General features: G+C 41.3%; 1 protein-coding gene across 1 annotated transcript in view; it reads left to right on the top strand.

The window, feature by feature from the left end:
- CFAP43 (cilia and flagella associated protein 43) overlaps nt 1-27,462 on the top strand; it is a 638,428-nt gene that overhangs the window by 350,989 nt on the left and 259,977 nt on the right. Inside the window, exons 20-21 of the mRNA XM_085607024.1 lie at nt 13,573-13,698; nt 15,241-15,345. Coding sequence (XP_085463150.1) covers nt 13,573-13,698; nt 15,241-15,345 — 231 coding nt within the window. The remainder of the gene's footprint in view (nt 1-13,572; nt 13,699-15,240; nt 15,346-27,462) is intronic.

Here is a 27,462-nt window from a genome sequence, read left to right as displayed (position 1 = left end):
GACCTGGAGCGCGGCGCTGGGATTCTCACAGCAGCCTTTTCCACGCTCGGCTGCCCAGCGCGCCCCGCTCGCAACATTGTATCCAGCTCCCGTATACTGTATCCCGGCCCAGCTGGGAGAGGGCCGGGATCGCTTCTTTGTTGCAGCCTACAGCAGCGGACGCCATCTTCCGCATCGGAAGCCCTGGTCTCGCCGGTGGGTTTCCCTGCACCACAGATTCCCCTGTCCTTGAAGCCTTTCCACGACCGGCTGCCTCCACGTTTCCTGCACCGCCGGGGCCCCGCAGAGAGCTTATCACCTTCCAGATACCGATGGCCGGTGAAGGGGGCTTGCTTCCCGGGGCGCTCGATGGTTGCTTGCCTAAGATGGCGGACACAACAGCACCCTCCATCCTTGATCCACCGCTGGGGCTCCGCGACATCCTGGCAGCTCTGGAGGACCTGTGGTTGGCCTTCCGCGACTCTGCCACTGGTTTGGAGGACCGGTTTGATCGGACTTTTTCAGCTGGCCATGATGATTCTCCAGTGCGGCATGTTAAGCCACATCTTCAGCCGACTGTCGGTGGATCACCCGAGTTGAGGTATGTGGCAGTGACGGGGGGACGTGTCCCAGTGCCCGCTGCGGTACTCCTCGGCTCTGCCCTGGAGGAGTCTGACAATCCTGCTCCCTCGGTATGGCCGGAGCTTGTGCCTCAGCCGCCGTTTTGCCCATCTCCTTTGTCCTTTGGTGCCACGTTTCTGAGCGTCCTCCTGGACTTGCTTCCTGTACATCGGCCGGCCGCTACTCTGGGATTTATGCATCGTCCTGCTCCCTGTTGTACTAGCCACCGCATAGCAGTGGCGCATTCTGTGGTCCTTTACTATCGAGCTTCGCTCCAGTTTGACTTGTCTCTTACCCCTCGATTGCTGCAACGGACTCCATGGTGGCCCATCCCGTCCAGGTTGGCCGTACTGCAATTGGATTCTGTTGGACTGCAGATTCGAAGGGGCCAAGGCTGAGGAAGGGGGTTTTTCTTGTTGCACATTGATACGTATATGGCTGGGACTGGGACTTGTGACTGTTGGAGGTACATGTAGCAGGGTGTTAGGTCGGGGCCTGGGGTTGGGTGACCGCGGGTAACGATTTTGCTTGTATTGAATAGATCCTTGGCCCTCCTCCGATTAACCGTGACATTCTTTTTCTTTTTCTTTTTCTTCTCTTTCTCTTCTCCTACATTTCGGGTACTCTTTTGGGGCGACAGACACACTGCTAGGGGGGGTAGGCCGTAGCCTCTGCATGCGTGTAGGGTGGGGGGTATATTTCCTTGTTGGTTTTTTTTTTTTCTATGGGCCTCCTTTTCCTTTCTTTCTTTTCTCTCTTTCTCTTCTCCCTTTCTACTCTTTACCTTTCTCGTTTGCTCTTTCCTTTCTTATTTCTGGGGTCGAGGGGAGGATTGGGAACTTGTGGGTAGTGCTTGGGGATCGTCATGTGATATGCTTCTTTTCTATCCTGATTTCATGGAGTGCGATTGATTACCTTACGGATAATGCTTGCTGACTCTTCTGATGATCGTTGCCCACTATAGTCCTAACTGCATTGCTCTGATTCGGATCCTTCCAGACCTGTTGCTATGGACTTATTTCAAAACTTTATAAAACTTAAACCTCATCATCCTGGCGCTCGGCGGCACAATTGTGTATAAACGTAATCTGGTCTATTCGTGCTTGTACTGATATGCTGCTGAATCGTATAATTGCTTGCTGATGTGCCCTTTATTGTCGAGGCCGGCCTGAGGGTTGTAGGCCCGTATCTGTCTGCGCATACTGTTAAATAAAGGTTTTCCAAAAAAAAAAAAAAAAAAAAAAAAGAAAGAATGAAGAAAAACAGAATTTCAAAACATTCGTAAAAAAATGTTTCAGAGAAGAGTGGTGTTCAATTTGCTAAAGGATGTGAAAAAAAATAGGAAGAAAGCAATATTTTATAAGAAAAAGAAACATATTGAATCAATTGTTGCAAAGGCTTTGGAATTAATAAGAAAACTATTCATTTTAATTTTGAACAGGATCCGTACATTAGATAAAATAGTCTATGTAATGAAGTCAAAAAGGAAAAGAGTAGTGAAAAAAAATAACTTTTGTAATGTGTTCTTAGGAGAATGGAAGCATAGTTCAAGTACTGAACCATTTTTTAATGAAGAGAGTTATCTTCAAAGTAATAGTTTGCTGTATGCAGTTGACACCAGTGGTCGAACTTATGAAGTTAAAGATTGTTGTTTAATGGAAAAGGAGAAAATGGTTCCAAGAAATGAGGAAGAAGTGTTAACTGATGAGGTTATGGGGAAACGTCCTAAAGCCCCAATGTACACTTGGAATTGTAGTAGTATTTGTACTGTACGACAAGAATCTATTGATAAATTACGTGACTTTCTAAGAGAATATAGTAAAAAAAAGTGTTAAACAGAAGATTAAGGTGCTTCAAAGACTAGATCCATGCAGAGTGAGAAAGAATACTGGTTTGCAAGGACATTCTCTGGCTTGTCTTTCTAGGAAAGTTTGTCAAAGTGTTTTTCACCATTTTAGGATGCTGGCAGTACATCATACTGAAATGAGAAAGTTTGTGAGAAGATTGTATTTTGCTAAAAGTCCAGCACTAAAGTTAAATGAGTTGAATAGTGCTCTGTTGCGTGGATCTGTATCAGATGTAGAGAAGGTTACTGATGATATTTAGTTTTGTTACTTTGGTCCAGAACAAGAAAGTGCAGGAAATGACACAGTTATTGAAGAAAATGTGGAAGAGAATGTAGAACCCACTGTTAGTAAAAAGTTTGAAGATCAAATGACAAAATTTACTATCATCTCTAATGAAAGACCAAATATTACTTGTATTTGTTGCCGGAGAAGCCATTATAAAAGTCAAACAAGGAATGTTGATCTCTATAAAAAAAGTGAAAAAGAAAATAATTATGAGTGGAAGGATTTTGGTACATATTTGTTTCTGGAAAATTGTTTTGATTTGGGTGAAGATCAGCGTATTTGTAAATACTGTTATAACAAGTTTGAAGAAAATAAAATGCCAGCTAGAGCTGTACATTATAATTTAGAATTGGTTGATATTCCTGCAGAACTTAGTGATTTAAATACGTATGAGTCTATACTCATTCAATGTGTCCATCCGTTTCAGACTATAGTTCGTATGGAGCCCAAAACAGGTAAATTACCTCCTTCAGATTTACAAAGAGGTTTAAAAGGAAGAGTTGTCTATTTGCCATTAGATTTGAAAACAAATATTGAAACAATTGATGCAGGTAGTTTGGAAACTGAACCATTAGTTATTCTGGTTAATGGTGTACCTACAAAGAATAAGAAAATTCGGCAGGAGCTAGTAGATGTACGAAAAGTACAAAGAGCAAATTTCTATTTGAAAAGTAATTATAAGTACTATGAATCAATTTATATGGATGAAGATGAAGAAGTTTTACTAGCAGACACAGGAATACCAACTGGGCAAATTGAAAAAGTAGATAAGTCAAAAGAAGAAGAAATTTATGAACATTTGTTATGTTATGGGAAACACTATTTATCTGTTTCAGATGAAAAAGCTAAAGGAACTCCCGTGAGTGTATGGGAGGAGAGCTTGGAAGCTCGTTGTTTTCCCCAGCTGTTTCCTACAGGAAAAGGTGGACGATATGATGAACGTCCAGTACAGATTCCTGCTTCTGAGTATCGGACTACAAGATTATATGCAGAAGATCCAAGATTTCGTCAAAGTATTCCTTATTTGTTCCATCTTTTATTTGAAAGTGACTTGTCTGCACTATCTTATGCAGTAAATCACATTTTAAAAACTGGACTACATCTACATAATGTGTCTGCAAAGGATTTTATGAACAAAGTGCAACAGCGAGATGATCATTTGGAATCTCAATTGATTAATCTGATGGCTTGTCAGCGTGGAACTAATGAATAGTGGTACCGACGCCATGGAGAATTGAAATGTATGTTACGGAATTTAGGAACTCCTACATGGTTCCTTACCCTAAGCTGAGCTGAGTACGCTTGGGATGATTTACTGGATTTTCTTCGAGAGGCAAATTCAAATATTGAAAACATCCAATAGAAGACAGCAGGAGAATTGTGCTCATTGGATCCGGTTCATGTTTGCAGATATTTCAATCATAGATTTGAGGCTAAGATGTCCTTCATCTGCAATAAAAAAAATCCACCTCTTGGAGAAGTTGTGGATTTCTTTTGGAGAAAAGAGTACCAAGCAAGAGGTGCTCCTCATATTCATATGCTGTTGTGGATCAAGGATGCCCCAAAATTTGGAACAGATTCTGATGATGCAGTTTTATCTTTCATTGAAGAATATGCAACATGTGCTATACCTAAAAGCACAGAAGAAAAAAACTTAAAAGAGCAAGTTTTACTTTTCGAAAGTCATCGGTGTGGAAAATACTGTCGACGAAAGTACAAGAGTGAGTAAAGATAAATTCTACACAAAATGTCGATTTGGATTTCCACGACCTGTTCTTTCAAAAGGAAGAGTAAACAGTTTTATGTCAGCTGTGCGACATACCATTACAAGAAAATCTCCGAAAAATACCTATAACCTAAGACGAAAAGAAGAGTCAAAATATATAAATGACTACAACCCAGTCATTTTATCCATGTGGAATGCTAACATGGATATTCAGTATGTAGCTTACAATTCTATTGCTGTTGCTCGGTATGTCACATCTTACATCACTAAATCTGAGAAAACGGAATTGAAAGAAATGTGGGAAGAGATTTCTCACGAGAAGACTGTCAGTAAAAAGCTATACAGTTTCAGTTTAAAGATGTTATCGCATCGAGAAATTGGGTCATACGAATGCTCATATAGGTTATCATCTGCAAGTCTGTACTCCAAATCCAGAAGAATAATTTGGGTAAGTTTAGGCCTTGCAGGAATGCGAAATCGGGTTCTGAAATCTATTCGAGCAATTGAATATTTAGCAGAGAACGAACCAGAAAGTACAGACATTTTGAAAACAAATATGTTGGACACATATTACCCAAACAGTAGTCATCATCTTGAGAACATGTGTTTCTATGAAGTGCTGCAGAACTACATTTTCACACGGAATGCCACAGAAGACATCAACAATGGAAAATATAAAGTCATTGGTGAGGAAGGATGTTTGGTGAAACGAACAAAAGGAAGTTTGATTAATCACAGGAAGCTGAGTTGCGACACTACTGACAAAAAAGGAATTTTACTACTTAGCACTTTTACAGCTGTTTAAACCATGGCGTTTAGAGGATGAATTACTTGGAGATTTTCAGAGCTATGAAGATTCCTTTAATGCATGTAAAGATAGCATAGAATGCAGTACTTTCACAAATTATGTACAAATGTTAAATGAAGAAATTGAACAAGAAGCTACAATTGCAGCTGAAGTAGCTAGAGACAGTTCTCAAGACAGTCAAAGTTCTGGTACGCTCAGTCAAGATCCAACCAATCGTAGAAAATGAAGCTGCAATAGCCATGACTGAAGTGGAAACAGCTATGAATCAAGCTCAGGAAGATTTAATAAACTTACCAAATTTGGAACAACAACTGAATGATGAACAACAACAAATTTATGAAGAAGTCACAAAACAAATTGATCATGGATTACTACATGAAAATAAAGAGTGCTCATGCACATCATTTGAACCAATCAGAATGTATGTGAGTGGACAAGCTGGAACTGGAAAAAGTTTCTTAATTAAAGTAATTGGAAGCTACCTACAGAAAAAAACAGATTCAACTTTGTCTTGTGTTGTTACTGCTCCAACTGGGTTAGCAGCATATAACATAAAAGGAATTACCTTACATCGTTTGCTAATGTTACCAGTAGAGCATGAGAACAAAATAGAATACCACAAGCTAACAGGAGAAGCATGTTTTGAAGTTTCAAGAGTGTTGAAGAAAATGAAAGTTCTCATTAGTGATGAGGTGAGCATGGTATCAAACTTAATGCTTGCCTTTGTGCATTTAAGAATGCAGCAAATTCTAAAGACAGACTATGACGTGTTATTTGGAGGAAAACATGTTATAGTTTTTGGGGATCTACTGCAGCTCACTCCAGTTAAACGACAACCAGTATTTAATACTCTTGCACATGAAGACACGAAAAAATCATTAGGAGGTATAGGTAATGTGAATATTTGGTCATACTTTGAGTACAAAGAACTCATTACCAATATGCGGCAAGCAAATGATGATGATTATGCAAGTATTCTCAAAGATATCAGAATTGGACTAATCACACAAAATGGCAGAAAAGCTTTACAGAGTCGATTGCTATGTAATTTGTTTCCAACAGAACAAATAGTTCCAGAGAAAATATACAAGAAAATTGCAGAAAAAAATACTGTGATCTGCTTAATGCCAACACTACATGAATGCTCTATATTCAATGAAGAACTTTTGAAATTGGAAAATGAAGAGATTATGAAAATGGAAGCCATGGATAAAATACAGCATGAAGGAATAACTATTACATTGACAGGCAAATTGAAAACTAAATTGGATTCTCTAGAGAAAAACATATCGAAAACAGCTGGTTTAGAAAAGAATCTTTATGTATGTATGAACTGTCGAGCAATTTTAAGACGTAATTTGAATGTAGAAAAAGGTTTAGTGAATGGAGCTATGGGTAAAGTTGTGGGTTTTGTTAACTACCAGAAACAAGATGGAATTGAATTTTTAAAAATAAAATTTGATCAGATTGAAGAGGTTAAAGACATTAGTCGTTGTTCAGTTCGTTTTTTGCTTGTGAAAGACTTATATGTACGTAGGAAGCAGTTTCCGTTTTCTCTAGCATATGCTGTAACTATTCACAAATCTCAAGGATTAACTGTAGATAGTGCTTTTGTAAACATTGGATCTAGTGTGTTTAAAGAAGGTATGGCATATGTTGCTTTGTCACGAGTGAAAAAATTATCTGGTTTATTCATGATAGACTTTGATGACTCAAAAGTTAGTGCTGATGCAAATTGTGTAAAGGAGTATAATAGATTAAGAAGAAGCTATGCTCCTCATTTAAGTCGGTATCCTGTGTTTGAAAAACGTGTTGTTTGTCGGAAAAGGAGAATTGAAAATATCTGTAATGGGGATGTACAAAGGAGAAAAAAAAAGGAGAGTGATGTGATTGCAAGCAAAAAGAAAAAGGACAATGTTGAAGAGGTTGTTGGTTGTCATTTTGAAAATAGCTCTGGTGTCAACTGCTACGCTAACGTAGTGCTGAATGTTGTATTTTATCTTGAAAGTTTGCAAGAGCAGATAATACTAAATCATGAAAAAAGATTTTGTTCTCTGCTGAGTTTCCTTTATGAGAAGTTGAGTAATGATAAAACTAAAATAGAAAGTGCTTCTGATGTTAGAAATCTTTTAGATGTATGTTCTGGATGTACACAGTTTACTGAAAATGTCCAGCAAGATGCACAGGAATTCTTAATCTATATGCTTATGGTACTGGAAGATGAAGGGGTAGAAATAGAAAATATGTTTGGTCTCTCTTATAAATGGGAACATTGTTGTGAAAACTGTATGAACACATGCAGCCCTAATGTTGATTCTGAAAGGTTCATACATTTAACATTACCAGAGAGTAAATCAGTGACTTTTAGTAAATTAGTTAATGATGCAAATCACAACATGGAATGTTCTCAATGTAAATCAGAAATGTTATCAACGTTATTTTTAAAGAAATATGGACAGTATATAATTTTAATGATGCAACGTTGTAGAGCTGATGGAACAAAATTGGACACTTTAATAAAGAAGTTTGTAGGAAATCAATTATCAATATCAGGAAAGACTTTTGTTGCAGTTGCAATAATTTTCCATGATGGACCTTCTATAACTTCTGGTCATTACACAGTTTATCTAAAATGTGAAAAAGGCTGGACACTGTGTAATGATTCTCAATTGATTTTCAAGCAACGTTTGCCTGCAGAATTACCAAATTCCTACTTAATTTTTCTAAAACCAAAATTTTAGATACAAATTGCAGCATCTGAAGAAACCATTATTTCGATTTTATAGGATTATTATTGGATATTTCACCAAAAAAGGGTTTAAAAATTACCATTTGGCCTCATGGAAAGGTAAATGTTTCTGTTGTGGACTTCTTTGACAGATATTATTTTGGTGTATGTGCTTAAGCAACAAGATTTACAGACGTTATTTATTGCAAATAGTTATTGTTCTTAGAAGATATTTTTAATATATATGTTACATTTCTATCAAGGTATGTTTTACTGAGGATAGATTCAGGGCTTTTTTAAACAATCTTTCAGATTGTTTATTTTTTTGCCCGCTGTTAAGTGATGAATGCAATTGATATCACTATTTTCAGTGAAATTCAATATATTCTGAAAACAGCAAAAAAAGGGCAAAAAATAACTTTGTTAAATATGAAAATGTGTACTGTATTCTAAAATGTATTGTTAAATATTATTACTTTTTTTCAGATCGAGAAAGAAAATTTAGGAAATTGAATCCATTTTTCTAGTAATTAAAAAAAAAAACATTTATTTCTAATTAAGTTATTTTGTTGGTCAGGTAAGTTTAAAATATCTGTATTTCTCACCCCTTCACTTTCATGCTCCCTTTTCTTCACTTCTCCTCACTCTGCTTTTCTCATTCCCCTTCCCTCTCTCTTCTTCCTTTACTGCTCTTTCGTAACTCCCTCACTCCTTCTCTACTACTCCCCTAGGTTTACTGCCTCCATCACTATTTTTTCAACCATGTTTCTCTCCCTGTCTCCATATGTCTCAGTCATTCAAACTGCCTTACTCCTTCTCAGTTCCTTGCTCTCTTTCTCTGTTTCTGTCTCTCTCCCTTTGTCTGTCTTGCCCTTAATTTCCTTAACATCTGTGGGGCAGATTTATGTTTCCTGGCGCATCCCTGCAAATCAGCAGGGATGCGCCAGGAAAGATGCGTCACGCAAGTTTACCCTTGCGCCACCACAGATGCGCCGCATTTACAATGCAGCGCATCGTGGCGCAATGATAAACAGATGCGTGACGCAGCTGATAGTGTAAGGGCGGCGCATTGCTGGAGTCGTGTTGCAAGCACGACGCAACTCCAGCAATGTTTAGGGGCTGCCCATACCTAACATGCTGCGTCATGCCTTACGCCTGCTTCAAGCAGGTGCAAGGTTTTGACGCAACAGCGTCGGAAAAGTGACTGAGTGAAATCTTGTAGATTTCACTACGTCACTTTTCTGAGGCTTTTTCCGCTGTAATGCCCACCCTGCATACATTAAACCTGACGCAGGTTTAATGTGGCGCAGGGCTTTACACCGTGACGCATCTCCATAGATGCGTCACGATGTAAATAGGGCGCAACGTGGCGCAGGGTTTACGCCGCCGCTGCGTCACAAAAGTGACGCAACGGCGGCGTAAAAGTGGCGCAAGTCTAACATAAATCTGCCCCTTTGTTTCTCCCACTCCTCCTCTCTCCATCACTCATTTTCTATCTATGTTAATTTTTTAACCTTCTCCGTCATTCTCCTGCCCTCACCTTCCTTAACTGTCACTATCCTTTACTCATAGTCACTCCTATTCTCCTACTTCACTTCCTCCTGTCTGTATCTCACACCCCTTCATCTTTTCGCATTCTTTCCTTCACTCTCCCTCACTCTCCTTTGCTCATTGAAATCCTGACTCCCTTTCTCTCATTCCAGTTTCCTAAATCCCCCCATCCCCTCACTCCCCATCTCTCACTTTCCCTTACCCCCTTTTCTAATCCTCATACCCCTTATCTCACCATCACTCCACTTCTCTTACTTTCAATCCCTTTACCCTGCTGTACTTCATCCGCTTCATCTGTTACTCCCTTTTCCTATCTCCGTCCCTTACTCCCCTTTTCTCACTCCCCCGCCGTCACTCTCCATTACTCACTGCCATTCCCTTACTCATTCACTCTTCTTACCTGTATCCTCTACCCTTAGTCCTTTTGTTGCAGTCAGTCTTTCACTTCCCTTTCATGACTGATCATACTTTCCTTTTCTCACTCATTCTGTCTGTCCTTTCGTCCTCTTCACTCAGTCATTTGAATCATTTCAATCATTCATGTATACACTACACATTCATTCAATAAAATTACAACACAGTATATTAGGAATATAGCTCTTCTTGGAGAAGTGAAGTGAGTTCTGAAAAGAACTGGTTTTTTTGTCTTTTTTGTTTTGTATTTTTTTTTAGTTTTTTAACAATTTTGTATTTTTTTTGGATTTTTTTAGAGCACCAAAAAAAAACTGGGAATGAAAAACTGTTCAACAGGAACAAAAACAATAAATGAAAAAAATTATGGGGTGGAGCATGTGTGCTGCTGGATTTTGTTCTCAATCAAATTAATGCTGCTCTCTCCGTAACAAAGAACAGCATTGCACACATTGCAATGTATGTGCACCTTCTTGAAAAGGGGGCGGATGTCCAGTTGCCTGGTGCACGGCGAATCTGCAGCCGCAGATGATGTGCTCGGCTGAGCAGGTGGAGGATTGTCCCTCAGGGCTCTAGTTGTTTCACAAGCATAGCGGATAGGATGCACTGTTTTGAAGTGCCTCAGCATGGAATAAATACTAAAGGAGTATTTTTTGCTCGGATCTCCTCTAGATAGGACACTTCCGCAAATAGTGCATGTCACCTTCAGCGCATTCACCTTCTTTTGGCCCTCTGGAAATGTGAAATAATTCCAGATGAAAAAGTGTTTCTGTTTGCTCTTCCTTGGTGGTTCCACAAAGGTCTCCTCCTCACTCCCAGAAGTTGTCTGCTGTTCTGCAATTTTCTAGTAAAATTTTACTGGAAAAGCTGTTAAGCTCCTTCTCCCAGGAAATAAGAAGAATTAGTGAGGGGAGTGGGTGTGGTGTTTGAAGATTCTGGAACAGAAACTACTATGAACCAATGAAAAGTGTTGTTTCGTAATCACATGACATGCCGTGCGCGCACGGTGCCCGCACGCATTCGCGCACAAAGCACGCACGGAGCACGCACGCATGCGCGCACGGAGCACGCACCCCCGCGGCAGAAGATAGCCAAAGAGAAAAGTTAAGAACGTGAAAACAAGTAACGGAAGACACTTCCTAACGTCCTGGGCCTTTTTGTTTTCTTTTTTTTTTAAATCGCGGGGTGCGCGCACAGTGGCGCACCGTACGCGCACCGGTGAAAAACACTTGAAAAAAAAAAACATTAAAAAATGTTTATAGAAGATATTAACTATGCTGTTCAACTTTATCCAAATAAAAAAAAAAAGAGCTGAGCCATTCCATATTACAGGATACAGCCAATCTATAACTATATACATAGGTAGTTTATTGTAAAATAAAAATATAAAAAATATAATAATACATACATAAATTAGCATTTAAAAAACCTTACAAATTCACTAAAAAAAACCATAGGTTTCACACATGTTATAGTTAGAAATTAGCATTTAAAAAACCGTGCAAATTCACTTACAAAACCATAGGTTTCACACACGTTATAGTTAGGAATTAGCATTTAAAAAAACCTTGCAAATTCACTTAAAAAACCATAGGTTTCACACATGTTATAGTTAGCTGGACATTTCACTCGTAAAAAACCATTGAAATTCCCCCGTTATAGTTAGTTCAGCTAACTATAACTCATGCGCCCGCAATCCACTGCTGATGACGTCACATATTACATCACTCATGACATGGTCAGTGACATCACTCATGACATCACTGATGACATCTCAAATGACATCACTGAGGACCTCACTGATGACATCATCCAGTGACTGTGTCTTTCTGGAAAAAATAGTTATTTTTTATATATGTTATCTAAAGGTTAATGGAAGAATAAATAGGTAAATAAGTGTCTAAATGGATGTTTTTTTCGTAAAATTGTATAACTGACTTATTAACAGTATCTTAGTGAATACAAGTATTAGTGAGTAATGTTTAAATATTTAAATATCTGTATCAGTATCTCACTTTGTGTATAAGTGGCTGCATGGGTTGGTGAGTAGCTACATGAGTGTGTATTTGGGTTATTAGTTCATTTTTAGAGTATCAGTATGAGTGTCTGTATGGTTCAGTGGGGGATCGTACTTAGTGTATAGATGCATGAATGAGTGACTCACTGTTTGTATGTGTTTTGAAGACAGTATGTGAGCAGGACAGTATGGGTGGATGAGTGTGTATATGGGTGAGTAAGAGAGTAAATGACTGTCTCAATAGTGTCTTTATGAGTAAGTCCATATGTTTTCAAGTAGTATATGTGAGTATTGATGTATATAAGTGAGGATATATGAGAGTGAGAGATTAGAAGAGTTCCTGTATAAATAAGTATGTGTTTCTATAAGTGATTGTTTAAAAGAGTAAGTATGTGTACGTTTCTGTAGAAGTAAGTGTAGTGGTGTGTGTATAGCTGTATATGCAAGTAAATGGGTGTTTATTTGCATGTGTGAGTATGTGTGTGAGTAACTCTATGTATGAGTGTAGGTGTGTAACAGGATGTATAGGTGTATGAGTAGATATGATGACTGAGTACATGTATGAGTGACTATATAGAAGTGTTGATGAATAAGTGGATGCGTATGTAGATTTTGGAATTACTGAATAGGTTGTTCTAACTGGTATTGGTATCTCTATAGTTTTCAAAACTTTAGTTTGTATTTTTCAATGTGTGTATCAAAGTTTATATTAGGATAAGAGGAGGTCTGCCACTCTTACACAAGGATGATGTCATCAGTGATGTCATCAGTGATGTCATTTGAGATGTCATCAGTGATGTCATGAGTGATGTCACTGACCATGTCATGAGTGATGTAATATGTGACGTCATCAGCAGTGGATTGCGGGCGCGCGAGTTATAGTTAGCTGAACTAACTATAAAGGGGGAATTTCAATGGTTTTTTACGAGTGAAATGTCCAGCTAACTATAACATGTGTGAAACCTATGTTTTTGTAAGTGAATTTGCAAGGTTTTTTAAATGTTAATTCCTAACTATAACGTGTGTGAAACCTATGGTTTTTTAAGTGAATATATATATATATATATATATATATATATATATATATATATATATATATATATGTATATGTATATGTATATGTGTGTGTGTATATATATATATATATTATATATATGTATATACTACACAGTGGTGACTATATATATATATATATAGTCAGCACTGTGTAGTTCTAGTTAGGGCCATGTTTCCATAGGAAAAGCATTTTATGGTTTACTTATAACTTCAGTGTCATGTAATGAATCTTCACAAAACATTCTAAAAATAGAAATTAAAGTTACAAAATATATAGAAATTTCTTGCCGCAGAAGACAGACCTAGAGAAGTTCTGATTGGTTGCCACCACACCAATAAAAATGGTATTGCTGATATTTTAGGACTCGAAAACTCCCCTGTCCTGAAAATAAGTAAATAAAAACATATAGGGGGGCAAGGTAGGGATACTCCGCTCTCCTAGGCCTGGTGAAGGGGGGCACTGCAAATGCGTCTGGGGCATAAAACAAACACTTGTATCACTTTTTGAAAATGATCACTGCCTCATCTTCTGTATTTGCAAAGATTCAGTCAATGATGCGAGAAAACGAATCCCTGCCTGACACTGAGAAACTGGACCAGCAGGAGTTCAATATGGATCTAGAAGAACAAGAAAGACTGCAAGCAGAGAGCCAGCAAGAAGTAGCCAGGGTATGTATTGACTGCAGTTATATTACTCGATTGATTGTTGCGGCATCGTCTCCTCCCCCACACTACATAATTCCACATTCAACACATTCAAAGTCTAGATCGTTGAAAGGAATCATGATGGTTTTGTGTTTATGTCTAGTAAGCATTTAACAATAAATCAATCCATCCATCTTTGTAAGAGCATACTCCAAATGCCATAATGTAGTTTTCCTTGCAGAAGCTCAAGACTTTTCACATCACTTGAGTCTCCTGAAAAAAGAGTGGCCCGAGAGTCAGGATCGCATCATAGCGCGATGTGGCAAAGAGAACCTCCCACATTCCTTGAAGAATTAAGTACCTGAAAATAAATGTGTGTTTCCCAGGCCATACTAAAATGTGAAGTGCTAGATGTCTAGTGATACTGCAGAAACCAGAATCACTGACACCAAGACCAGACATTCAAACAACTAGAGGGTTACTGACATGAGTTCATTTCCACTGCTCATCCTGAAACGTGCTTTGATGGGATTGCTTTAAAACACTCCCAGAACTTATAAACAGGGTAAAGAGTTGGTACAGATTGGGTCCTATGGTAAATAACTTGGCTTTGGATTGGAAAAGTAATCCTTTTGTAGCTTTGTCACAAAATATTTGTAAATTATATTTGTTTTTTAACTTCTTATTAATAATGTTCATATATGAACTTAGTAACATTAACTTAGTACATTTCAAGTTGTATTTAGGTCACAAGTGCACCATTCTACCAATACCTAGGATCATTGTAAGTTATGACACATAGTATTTGTTTTCTATCTCTAGGAGCCACGTTTCTGTGATTCTGTGAAAATGTATTAATTGCGCCAATGGATAGTTGTTGGTTGCTACTGTGGTGGTTTCTCAAAAAAGTCTAATCTTTATATCACAACAACACCTCCAAAATGTTGCCATGTTTCTGGGGATATCCTCACGCTTCATACACTACATGTGTTTTTCAATCACAAAATGTACATTGTAAACTACTAGCTAAAAACGTTCCCTGTTGAGAGCAAGTAATATACCATGTTGAACAGTTGAAGAGTCAACCAATAATTTACATTTTATTAGCGGCAATACGATATGCGGAAAGCAAAGGTATAGCTCTTTGGTTTTTTAAGAAGATTCTAGGCTGTACAACTGGAGCGTTGCCTAATGGACAGTAAAACACTAAGAGTGTGTTTCATATACTTGCAGCAGTGAAAGAGATCTCAACTAAGATTTAAAATAACCACATGTAATGTCATGTACCTAATACCCTGTGGAACAGCCCACTATGTATGGGCATTGTACTGAGGTAGCGTATGAAAAAGTACAGAAACTGAGTTTGGCTAAACTAAATTGGTCACCAGTATAGCAGTTCAGTTCCTCAGATATGGTGAAAGTAGGAAATCCAGGGCAAACTCATATTGTAAAACAAATATCCTTAACTTGTTAAGGATCATAAAAAGTGACACTCTTGTAAACCCAGTATATTATTATGGTGTTCTATAATATTCTTAAATACCTAATTTATCTGACTTTTTAAAGGTGAGAAAGGAGATTGAGTTGGACAATCTTGCTAACCGTTACTTGCGGGACATCATCAAAAAAGAATGCTGGGATGCCATGGCAGTGAAAGGAAAGTCAGTTGTGGTAAGTTTCAATGGTTATGACATAGATTTATTTAAATCCATCAGTTTGGTTTGATATAAGTTACCGCAAAACATTCTGTACTTCCTTTTTATGTCTGCCATTTTCCTGCTAAGTGCTAGTTTACTTAATTTGCAAAATGTACTTAGATGTTAGACCACGTTCAGAGAGCCACAGGGCTGACGGGAGCTACTGGGCCACAACTGTGGTGTTTGAAGTTGTTTGCCACTAGCTTCCTGGGGTCCACCCTACTACACCTCTCAAAACTGGGTCAAGTACAACCCTTTCCCCAATTGACTCTCAGGATAGTGAGAGCAAGCAGTCACAGACTTCTCAACAGGAAGTCTCCGGAGCAAGAACTCAGCCAATAGACACTATAAAATATGGTCCTGTCCAGTACTAGTGCTTTGAGCAATAGAAAGTAATCACTCAGTGTTACTCAGTACTACACAGCACTGTTCAGGGGAACATAATTCAGTATTATATTCCTGACCGTAACAAGTTGCTACACCCTTCTACAAACGTCCACTAACTGAGTCCACAGCATCTGTGATCCGTGAGGTCCAATCAGGTACATGGCGCTGGTACAGGTGCAGCCACTCAGTTAACTCCAAGATGTATGTGTGGCAACAGTTCAGTTTGGTTTTCTTTCAATGCGATATTAGCAGTAAGGTGCTAGCACCTAAAAAGTCTTAGTTCTTGTAGCTGGCTTCCACTCCTTCTGAGTCTCTCATTTGCACGCGCTCAGCCTCCTGTTTTTCTGCTTTCAGCAGTTGTAGTTGCAGTAGTGCTGGGGGAGTGGATACTTTCACGGTGCAGACTTTTCTTCCAGCCGCTTCAATCTTTGAGAGATGTGGCCTCCCTAGGCCTGGGACTGGAGGATTGCTGGTTTGACAGGCCAAGTTTGACTTTGCAAATGGTTCTCACATTGCGGCCTCCGGGCCTGTCAAGGTGCACCACTCTGTATTGCAGGAGAACTTGTGCTCTCATGGCGGGGGCACTAATCTTTCCTCCATGGTGGAACCCCAATTTTGCTCAGTGGTTGTTTTTTAGGTCAAGCCTAGAGCAGCGCGTGCACTGCTCTAGTAAAACGACCTCTTGGAATCGCTCTGGACTTTTCACACGCTCGTGCGTGTGAAAAGGCCTAAGGCTTGCGGTTACGAGCAGCAGCGCGCAATGTGCAATCTGTCAGATTTCACACACGCGCGCAGCTGCTTTCACTGGCCTTGGAAGTGGCTTCGCCCAGGAATGAATGGACAGGGTATGGTATTTTGGATGGTGCCTTGGCATTATCGGAAAGTTACAGAACAAAGGTGCAGAGTTGCTCACACTGCCTCACTTTGGATTCGTAGCATCTTGTGCATCTCGGACATCCCTGTTGCACTTTTCAAGCACTTGGCACTTTATCTGCGTGGCTCCCCACCCTTATCACACCAACACTGCAACAGCCTAACGCCCGCGATGCCCCCTACACGCAAATCAGTAAGCAGAGTAGTCGTTGAATATTTCACTTGAGTGCACTTTAAACTTTCAGTTCACATCTGAGTGCATTTTACGATTGAGCTAAGACCCTCCCCGAGCCCCTGTGGCGCACGCCGCATTGCACCTGTCAAGCACTTGGCGCTTTAACTGGCTGGTATCACACATCCTTGCTCCGCCGCTGCAACTGTTTGATGGCCGCAGCGTCCACTTTTTTGACGTTAAGTCAGTTATGAGCGCAGTTACCATTCACTGCGATTTCATGCAAAACTCTCTCCCTCTGTCACACTGCCCCAAACACTGTCCTTAAATTCTACCCAAACAGTGTTAGCTTTTTATTCAACACAGCTTATCTCCCCATTTCATGCCCATACCCTAAATATGCTGAATTGCTAAATACGTATAAGGTCCCAAAGGCGAGACCTATTGCATTGAAAATGCTTGTTTTGTAAGGCTTGATGTGGTTCATGATTATAACCACTTAGAGAGACTGGGGACCTTCCACACATGGGTTCGCTCCTGACTTGCTCCATGGCAGTCGCTCGCTGTCTATGCCTACTCAAAAACTGGGAACACATTGGGCTTCCCCCAGTGGATATTCTGTTGCTGTTATCATTAATGTTTGCTGTGATAGACTTGTTGGGCCAAAAGACAATTGAACTGACACAAGGGCCAATCTCCGGGTTAATCACTAATGATTTGCTTCTGTGCTAGCCTATGCCTGTACCCTATCTTTGCCTCAGAGAGAGGAGAGAGGAAGAAGCTGGTATCGTAGGGATACCTACTTTTTGTTAGATGCCATAGTGCGCATACCACCCTGTAACTGAACAACCTTTGTAACGTGTAATATTTAGTAAGGCTGTGTGATTAAAGTACTTTCTTTTACTTAAAAAACTAGCATTCAGCTGGGCAGTACTTTATTGTATCTGTTGACTGGCTATTGATCTGAGCTCTTTCTCCCCACACAACCTCTCTGAGAATCTTATGATTTCTTGCCATTTTTATGCTAGGAGTCAAGTGCGGAAAGAGTTTTACTTTCCCAAGTTTGCACAGTCATAGTAGGACTCACATCAAAACACCAGTGACAAACGACCTCATCTACCACGGATGGGGCCCAGTAGTACCTGTCTGTCCTATGGCCACTGAATGGGGTCCAGGAGGCTGAATTGACAGCATTACGATGACTCACACGGGAAAGGTGTAATTTTCTTATGTAGGTCGATGAGAAATGAGGTTCTTGGTTGAAGGGGGGGTGACCCCTGTTTAAGCAACATCCACAACCCCCATCAGAGTGAACCACAAAAATTCCCAAAATTAACTTGGCACTAAATGAACCTGTGATTAACTTGGCACAAACACAATCAGGCAATGTGTAAAGTATTTATGCAACACACAAACAGTAATAAAGTCAAAACACAACACAAGAAAAATCCCACACCAACTTAGAAAAATAGAGTTAAATGTAATAAATTATTTGATACCAAAACAAAAATAATCGAATCAGTATAACCTAGAATTTATTTTTTTGCAAACACAAATACTTTACAAATCTACAAATGCAGGATTGACAACCATCCACGGCAATCCTTGAGTTAAATGCAGCAATTCAAATATCCGTAATCTACTTAGATCGAAACCCACCATAAGATTCAGCATGTTATTAATTAAATTCTATAAGCAGGTAACTGTCGGGCATTATCTTATTTTTTGATTCTAGAACTCAAACCCTTTTCCATATGGCCATCAAAGATTTGAGACTAATATGCTATGCGCTTACTTATGCACCAAGATCCAAAAGAGTCTGTCTTTTGTTGTGTAATGTGCAGATTCAGATCAAACTTTCCCACACTGATACAGTTAGACATTTCTCTTAGGTAGTTTAAAAGACCCTATTCTCAATAATCTGATCTTTTATGATTAATTTTACCCATCTCCACAATCACATCAATTTCTGGAGACATATCAATTCAGTGCACTGGCTTCTAGCATATTTTCCCTGATGTTGCCATATGTATGGTTCATTCTACATCACATTAAACATCCTGGGTGTCATTATTTAGAAGAAGAAATCTGTTTCAGTGTACATCTACATTTCCACACATTTAGGTTATGTTTATATCATTTCTTATATTTTTTTATTGAAAATACTGTTTTAACAAATAATATATTGAACGTGTACAATTTAAATGGTACTGCCATTGATGTTGATTTCACAGAAATAAAAGAAATTGATCAGTAAAAGTGTAAAAGGTTAGAAGATACACATCAAAGCTTCTAATGTCATGAATGTCAGTTTCATTATTGATAATCGCAACATCCATGCCACATAAATTGATGAACAATTATCACCATTCTGTCTTTATTGCTGGATATTTTTTCCAGCCATAATCTTGCAATTCTTAGCCTGCTAAGAATAATTGCGGCAAAAACATTACTTATAAACCTTTGTGAAATTATTTCATCATAGCCCAGTGTAACAAAATTGTAATGCCAAGAAGTTGCCTTAATTCCTGTATTACTTGTTGCCAGTATGTCTGAATCTGTTGACACTGTATAAATATATGAACAGTACCGGCATTGCTATCATGGTATCTAAAGCATTTAGACACCGTTTGAATCCCCCATTTGAAAATTCTCTCTGGTGTGTAGTATGTACCCTGGATGTTTTTAAAGTGATACATTTCTAAGTCTGGATATAATTTGGAGCCCATGACTCTCCACAATAGTTTTCTCTATTTGAGTCACTTAAATTGATTGAAAGCATTTGGAGGAAAGTCTATTGGCTATGTATTTCAAGGTATGAGGTTGCTTTTGCAGAAATAACGTGCATTCTCTCATAGGGGATTCCCATATATGATCGTGCATAATCCTGTCCACGTGACTGAGGAGAGGAGTTGGCCTAACGGCTAGGTCGGTTGACTTCGAATCTGGGGAACTGGGTTTGAGTCTTGGCAATGACGCTGAATATCCTGTGAGTCTGGGCAAATCACTTAATCTCCCCGTGCCTAACAAAAATGAATGTATCATCATGTAATGCAACTGGTTCTATGTAAAGCGCTCTGAAACCCGATTTGGGTCAAGTTTGCGCTATATAAAACTCTGTAAGATAAAAAAAAAAAATTAAAACACGTGCGTGGACCCCGGAGCACTTCTTCAATATATACTTAAGTGTAGATATTTGCCTTTCTTTGGGAAAGCCTCTAGAGACACTTCAGAAAGAAAACAGATAATGCAGCCTATAGACATAGGGTACAATGGTCCGCTTATGCACAATAAGCTCAAAAAGGGCCAAAATGAAGCATATATGTATCATTTTGTCATGCCTTAGCAAACAGTGTAAATCTTCCTCGCAAACCCTTTTGATGATAGAGAAGGAGAAAAGGACAGTGTAGCCTCATTGGCTCCCATTATATGGTTAAAACTAAAGACTGTGCCTTTAAGAACCAGAAGACCACCAGTATCCCATCACACTCAGCAGGTGGCAGTTGCTTCAGTTCTTTTTTCTGGCTCCTGCTGACAGGACCCTGGAGCATTGAGCTGGGCCTTTTTTTTTTTTTTTTTTTCCTCATCTAAATTCTGAAACAAATTGGTAACAACATCTTTAATTAACGTTTTTTATCTCTCCTTGGCTGTTTTTTGTTATTTTCTGACAGAAAACAGTGGTATTTTGTCAAATAAAATGCCATCTTTATTTGATAAGTGCACAGAGTGCAGTAGAAAGAAGGCCAAAACAGACCTCCACAAAGTCTGTATCATCTGCTTTCCACCTTCTCAAGTTCCTGATGCTTGTCATCACTGCAGGAACTTTTTGCAAAGCAACCTTTGTGAAAGAGAGCAGATTCGCTTTCATAGGACTGAGGAGAGATGGTGCCAGCAAACGCAGTCTGAAGGTGGGACCTCAAACAGGGGGGGAAGATCCAGCTTCCACCAGGGCTCTGTCTTTAACCTCCAGCAGACGTAGGAGGTCTGAAAAGACCATTTCTGGCCAAAGACGACACTGCTCCTGGTCGCTGTCGAGAGGATCAATGTCAATGCGAGGTACGACCCGACCCGTTTGTCTTCAACAGCTGGTTCAACATTGAGGAAAAGACATCAATCATCATCATCGAGGCAACCCCTGTCGATGTCAAAAGACTATACGACGTCGACTTGCAGACACTATACGACGTCGAGAAATGCTCCGTCGTAAGGAAGGAGTGGCTTGATGGTTAGGCGTCTAGGGAAGTCGACATCGAGGAGTACAATACCTTCCAAACATCATAGTGAGATGTTGATGAGTTTCTTGATGTTGCGATGTAACAGGAGTCAAGGAAGAAGAGGAAAATAATATGTTCGTCTCCTGACTCTCAATATTCGAGAGCGTATTCACCCTCTATTGTGGTACCATCTTCTCCTTCTCCTATTCCCATGTTGCCTGTGCTGCCTCCTAATCCTCAATCACCACCACCTTGACCACTGGCACTACCTCCTCCACCAGTAATGCCTCTTCCAGTATCACCAGTTCCTCCTAGAGATGCAACTGCCAGAAATAGGTTGCGCTCTCGAATACACCACCGCTCTCGCCTTCATTCTCATCACAATCCAAGGCGCTCACCAACATCTTAGACATAGACACCATACAAGATCAAGATCCAGGTCTCAACGCAGACATACAGATACTTCCTCCTCATCTACAAGAGGATACTCTCTAACCATATCAGATTCTCCATGGGCCTGTATCTCCTCTGTGGATAATATCACATCCTTTCAAGAGGTTCTGGTACGTGGAGCAGCCAAACTAAATATACAGATGTCGGTAACAACACCTTCACCCTCTGTAATATTTGAAACTCCATACCAACAAACAGCTTTAAGGCCACTACTTCCACTGGTCCCTGGCCTTCTGGGACCTAACATGGAGCTGTCTTTGACACAGGCAACTCTTAAGCCTGCTGTGTCGAGGCTGCAGAAGAAATGTGGCCTCCAGAACAAGACCTTTTATTCCTCTGCTCTGATCCCCCTACAGATTTGATACTGATATTGGCGGCTAAGAAACACCACTCTACTGCTCCATCATCTGCTCCTCCGGATTAAGAGAACAGGAAACCGGACATGGCAGACTGTAAATTATGCAGCACTGCCTCAAAATCTATGAAAGCAGCCAGCGGAACAGCCCTTTTGGACAGATATGATAGAGTCTTCTGGGACTCCATTCAGCATTTCCCTGAGTATCTCCCAAGAGATAATAGAGAAGACTTTCTGGAGATCGTACATGTGTGGGCGATGGTATCTACTCAAGTGCCACTCATGGTTATTGTCAGGGAGTAATCTTAAGGAGACATGCTTGGCTCTGGTTGACCTCCCTCAAGTCCGAGTGTCAGCAATGCATACAGAATCTTCCATTCTCAGCCTCCATGCTCTTTGGAAGTCACGGTTACGATGAAATGGCATGGATGAAAAGCGAAATGGATACTCTGAAAGCAGTTGGTCTAGAGAGACCAATGGAACAAAGAAAATCCTTCAGACACTAACAGCGTTGCTTTTACTCTCAGAGGATTCAAACCCCTCTGTGATACACAGGCAGATCTCAGGAGCAACACAAGAGATCTTTCCAGCAACAACGGAAATAGACAAGAGAACACTCGACCCATCAGCCTGACCAGGAAGGTAACAGGCAACAGCATCCAAACCATGAGTCCCTTCTTCTGTTACCCACTCCAGTAGGCGGAAACTTTACATATTATCTGACAGAGTGGCAAAACATAACAAAAGACACCTGAGTTCTGCATATTGTGCAAAATGAATATTGTCTCAGGTTCACCAGCCCGCCATCATCCATCCCTTCCAAACGGTCCAATTTTCATCTCACATGGCTATGGTCCGAGGTCAACATCCTTTCACAGAAAAAAGCTGTGGAACCCATTTCCCACAGTCGCAGTTTTCAGGTACTTCCTAGTGAAGAAGAAGGACAAAAACGAATGCAGACCCATTCTCGATCTCAAAATAGCCAACAAGTGGATTTGGCGAGAAAAGTTCCAGATGCTGGCATTACATCAAATCTATCCCCAATTACATTAGGGATATTTGATTTGCTCCATCAACCTTGAGGATGCAAACTTCCACATTCCAATCGCCAGAGAGCATCGGACTGTTTGTTTGTTGTGGGTCTGGACCATTATCAGTATACACTACTTCCATTTGGCCTAAAATCAGCACCCAGAACATTCTCAAAGTGCATGGCAGTGGTGGCAGCCCATCTAAGGAAGCACTGACTCTTCCTCTACCCATACCTAGAAGATTGGCTCATAAAGGGGTCAACTTCTCAGTAAGCCCAACTTCATTTCAAATGGACCTGCGATCTCACTCAACGGTTAGGCCTTCATATCAACCACAACAAGTCCACACCAACTCTGTTTTAAACTTTGCATTACTTGGGAGCCTCCAACGACACCAATCAGGCAAAAGTGTGTTCTTCGGAGGAGAGACGCATAGCAATCCTTCAGAAATGTCACTCTGTCTCAAAGGTATCTCGTCCAACAGTAAGGGCAGTATCGTCTCTTCTCGGCTCAATGGCCTTTTGCATCTTCCTCACTCCAAATGCTCACCTCCACATGCAGCCTCTCCAAGAATGTCTTGAGGATCAGTGGAACCAACTAATGGGCAACTGGGACAACAGGATCAGGCTGTCCCTTCATGCAAAACAGTCCCTGAAATGATGGTGCTCTCCAACCAGTCTCCTGCAAGGCATGCTGTTTCACCTACATGTCTCCTCTCAGACCATAGTGATGAATGCATCACTACTAGGATAGGGAGCCCACATGAATCACCTACATATTTAGGGCACATGGTCTCAGAAAGAGTTCACTTACCACATCAATCTCCTAGAGCTTCGGACAGTCCACCTAGCCCTCAAAGCCTTTCACCCATCTTTCACGACCAACACCCTGCTTGTTCAGACGGACAATACCACCACCATGTACTACCTCAGCAAACAGGGTGAGACAAGGTCCAAAGCCCTGGCACTCGAGGCCCAGGTGATTTGGAGGTGGCTCCTGGCCAGGAACCTAAAGATCATGGCAACTCATCTCCCAATTGTTCAAAACGTGCAAGCAGAAGCACTCATCAGAGTGCTCAAAGGAAACCACGAGTAGGTCTTGCACGACAATATCGTACAAAGAATCTTCTTAATGTGGGGCACACCAACCATCAACTTGTTCACCACCGAGGAAAACAAAAACTGCCACTGCTTTGCCTCGAAGTACTACCATCCAGGGACTCTGGGGAATGCCCTATGGATCGACTACCTGGCAAACCTTTAAGCCTTTCCACCGATTCCCCTGATCTCGGTAGTCCTAACCAAGCTATCCCACTCAAAAGCCAAGATGATACTCATAGCTCCAGAGTGGCCATGTCAAAAGTGGTTCACAGACCTGCTTCACTGGTCATTGTGTCCACATCTCAAGCTGTCATGCACACCAGACTTCCTTTGGATGCATGGCTCCTCAGCTAGTGCAGCACAGACATTTGAACCTGCTGCAAGACTGTATGGAGATCCTCAAAGAGGCTAAGCAGCCTTCCATCCGTTACACGTATGCCTTCAAGTGTAAGATTTCACATTTGGTGTTCCTCCTAGAACATGAACCCTACTTCTTGCCAAAAAGATCTTACTTATTTCACCTGGCTAAATCTGGCGTGCAATTCTCTAATATAAAGGTTCACCTGGCCGCTCTTACTACTTACAGAAAATGTCTTTCACAAACCTCTTTTTTCAAACTCCTGTAATACAGGATTTTTTGGAAGGGTTGAAGGTTTTCTCTCCCATTAGGCGTCCCTCTACTCCTAGGGAACTCAAAATAGTAATTTCACGTCTTATGCAGGGTCCCTTGGAACCTATCCACAAAGCCTGCCTGCAACACCTTTCTTGGAAAACAACTTTCCTTGTAGCTATTACATCAGTTCTCAGGGATAGCGAGATCCAAGCACTATGTTCCCACAACCATACATCGTATTAAACTCTAACAAAGTTGTCATGAGAATTCATCCAACTATACACCTGAAGGATATTTCAGACTTCCATGTCAACCAGACCATCTCTTTACCTACATTCTTTCAGAATCCTTAGACTCCAGCTGAAAGAACTCTTCACTCCCTGGATGTGAGGAGAGTTCTAAATTGTTTCCTCAACAAAAACAATGGACATCCACAGATCGGCCCAATTGTTTATCAACTCTGGTCTGGTCCGTACGGGGATAGCCGCTTCCAAACAATCCATTCCCTTGTGGATAGTTTCCTGTATTCTATTGTGCTATCAAAAGGCGAACAAAACTCTGAGCTAAACCCAAAGCACACTCCACTAGAGGTAAAGCAGCTATTCCAGATGTTTTCAAAACAGCCACGTAGAGGTTGATTCATACATTCTCCAAGCACTATTGTCTAGACTCTGACGCTAGAGCAGATGATCAAGTAGGACAGGCTTCCCTCAGAAATGTATTTGCTTAAAATAATGTAGTGGATTCTCTCTCCTCTCCACCACTCTTAATGGGATGGGCTTGCTACTCTATTCAGTGCTTATGACTATAAATGGAAATCCCCTGTTAGAGAGAGAATAGTTTTCAACCTGTAACTCCAGTTCTCTCGTAGTGGAATCTCCATTATAGTCCTAAGCAACCCTCCCTCCTCCTGGTGGAGTGGACAGAGATCTACATATCATCATGTGTTGCTTTAAAAAAGAACTGAAACAACTCCCACCTGCTGAGCATGATAGGATACTGGTGGTCTCTAGGTGCTTAAAGGCAGTTTTTAGTTGTAACCATATAATGGCAGCCTATGAGGCGACACTTTAATTTTCTCCTTCTTCTCTATCATAAAAAGGGTTTGCGAGGAAGATTTACACTGTTTGCTAAGTTATCATAAAATTAGGGGGTGTATGGTCTAGCCGACAGTAAGATGGCCGCACCTTGAGGGGGCCCTGCCGGTCGAGCAAAATATCCGTCACAAGGGAACGCAGAACTTCCCAGAGACATACAGAGGGAGGAACCGTTGTCCCCACTGTAAGGCGCACTCACACCACACTGGGCGCGACTCTGGTGAATGCGGATGGAGCTGTGATCCTACCAGCTGAAGAGGCTGTAAAATAAGCTGCCTGTGAACCGGCTACGCTGTGCCAGGTATGCTTCAGTGTGTAGTGGCTAGCTGCGCCGCCGCATATCAAGGCCACGACTACACTGCAGCAAAGATGCGGAACAACACTCAGCTGCAACACTTGCACGGTCAGGGGCCAGCAAAATCGCCTGGAAGGGACCTGAGCATGCGGCGGCCGTGCGGCCCCGGACGAAGTGGTGGACGAGCCCGGGCACTGGGACCAGCCTGAAGGACTGCTGCGGAAAAGATATTACAAGACTGGGCTCGCGTCCGCCACTGGGACTACCATGTTACATTGTGAAGTAAGGAGTCGGGGAGGTTGGCTGCAGGGAGGACACAGCAGACATGCCATGATCGCATCACCCCCTCGTCCACCCGACTGACGAACCCGGTCGTACCTGCCTCTGTGGTGCCGGGCCGGCCTGCGGCCCCTGCGCCGGGCCCGGTGGACAGCGCATAACCGATCCTGCTGCGCTGGAGACACTGCAGCTGTAACGAGACCCTAATGACCTATGTCCCCCCCAGAACTGCCATACTATCACCTTTAATGTGACTATATACATACTAATGTTGGCCGCAGTGGGGCACTTAAACCATTGGTACTCGCCTTTGTAAAGGAAGGCACACACCGGCGGTGAGACAGTGTAGCTGAACATCTAGCCTGAACAGACCGGCAGAAGGGTATAATTGACAGTCTGGCGGGGTCTTCCATTGACCCCCCCCAACAGCCTGGTCCTCTGCAGGTTGGGGTTTTGACGCGTGCCGCCTGGACTAGGAGGTGGCTCGCCTGCTCGAATGTGAGCACCACAGAATAGAAACGCTGCAGACCACACGCAAGGCTATGAAAACAGCTCAAACCAAGAAGGCCAACGCGGCTGCTGGAAACTAGCTGAGAAAGACGCGCCGCTAAACCAACTAGATACTGCACCCAACCCCCCAAGCATGCAGCAGAATGCAAACAAAGGCGATACCACCAAACTGACTGGTCTTGCGGGCGGTGGTTCTGCCGGGCTCTCCTCAAGCGCGCCAATACCCTCTAAACCATGACAGAATGGGTAAGACAGACACAAAACAGACCAAGTTCGTCTTTGAAAACCAGCGGACTGGGTGACATGGGGAACCACCACAAGATGCGGAGGAACAGGCAACGCAGACGGACAATACGAGCGCACAAGAAGATGACACTCGCTCTCTTCTCTTAGAGGTCAAATGCAGCCTAAAGACAATAGCCTCAAAGATAGATCATCTCACCACCAGGCTCGATCACATGAAACAGCGGGTGGACTACCACGACTCCCGGATTGTGCACCTAGAATCTAGGGTCTCTGATGCTGATGATGCCCTCATTGAAGACCAACAGCGTTTGTTAAAAATGGACAAGGTGCTTGATCTCATCCATGCCAAGAACGAGGACCTTGAATTCCTCTCTGGACAGAATAATCTCCACATTGTCGGAATCCCTGAATCTACAGCCATCTCCAAGATGGAAGACTTCTTGGCAACCCTACTCCGCAAGCTGTT

Source organism: Triturus cristatus, chromosome 1_2 (assembly GCF_964204655.1).
Source record: "Triturus cristatus chromosome 1_2, aTriCri1.1, whole genome shotgun sequence".
NCBI lineage: Eukaryota > Metazoa > Chordata > Amphibia > Caudata > Salamandridae > Triturus > Triturus cristatus.
Note: the sequence above shows the minus strand (reverse complement) of the source record. Positions and strands in the feature narration are given on the sequence as shown.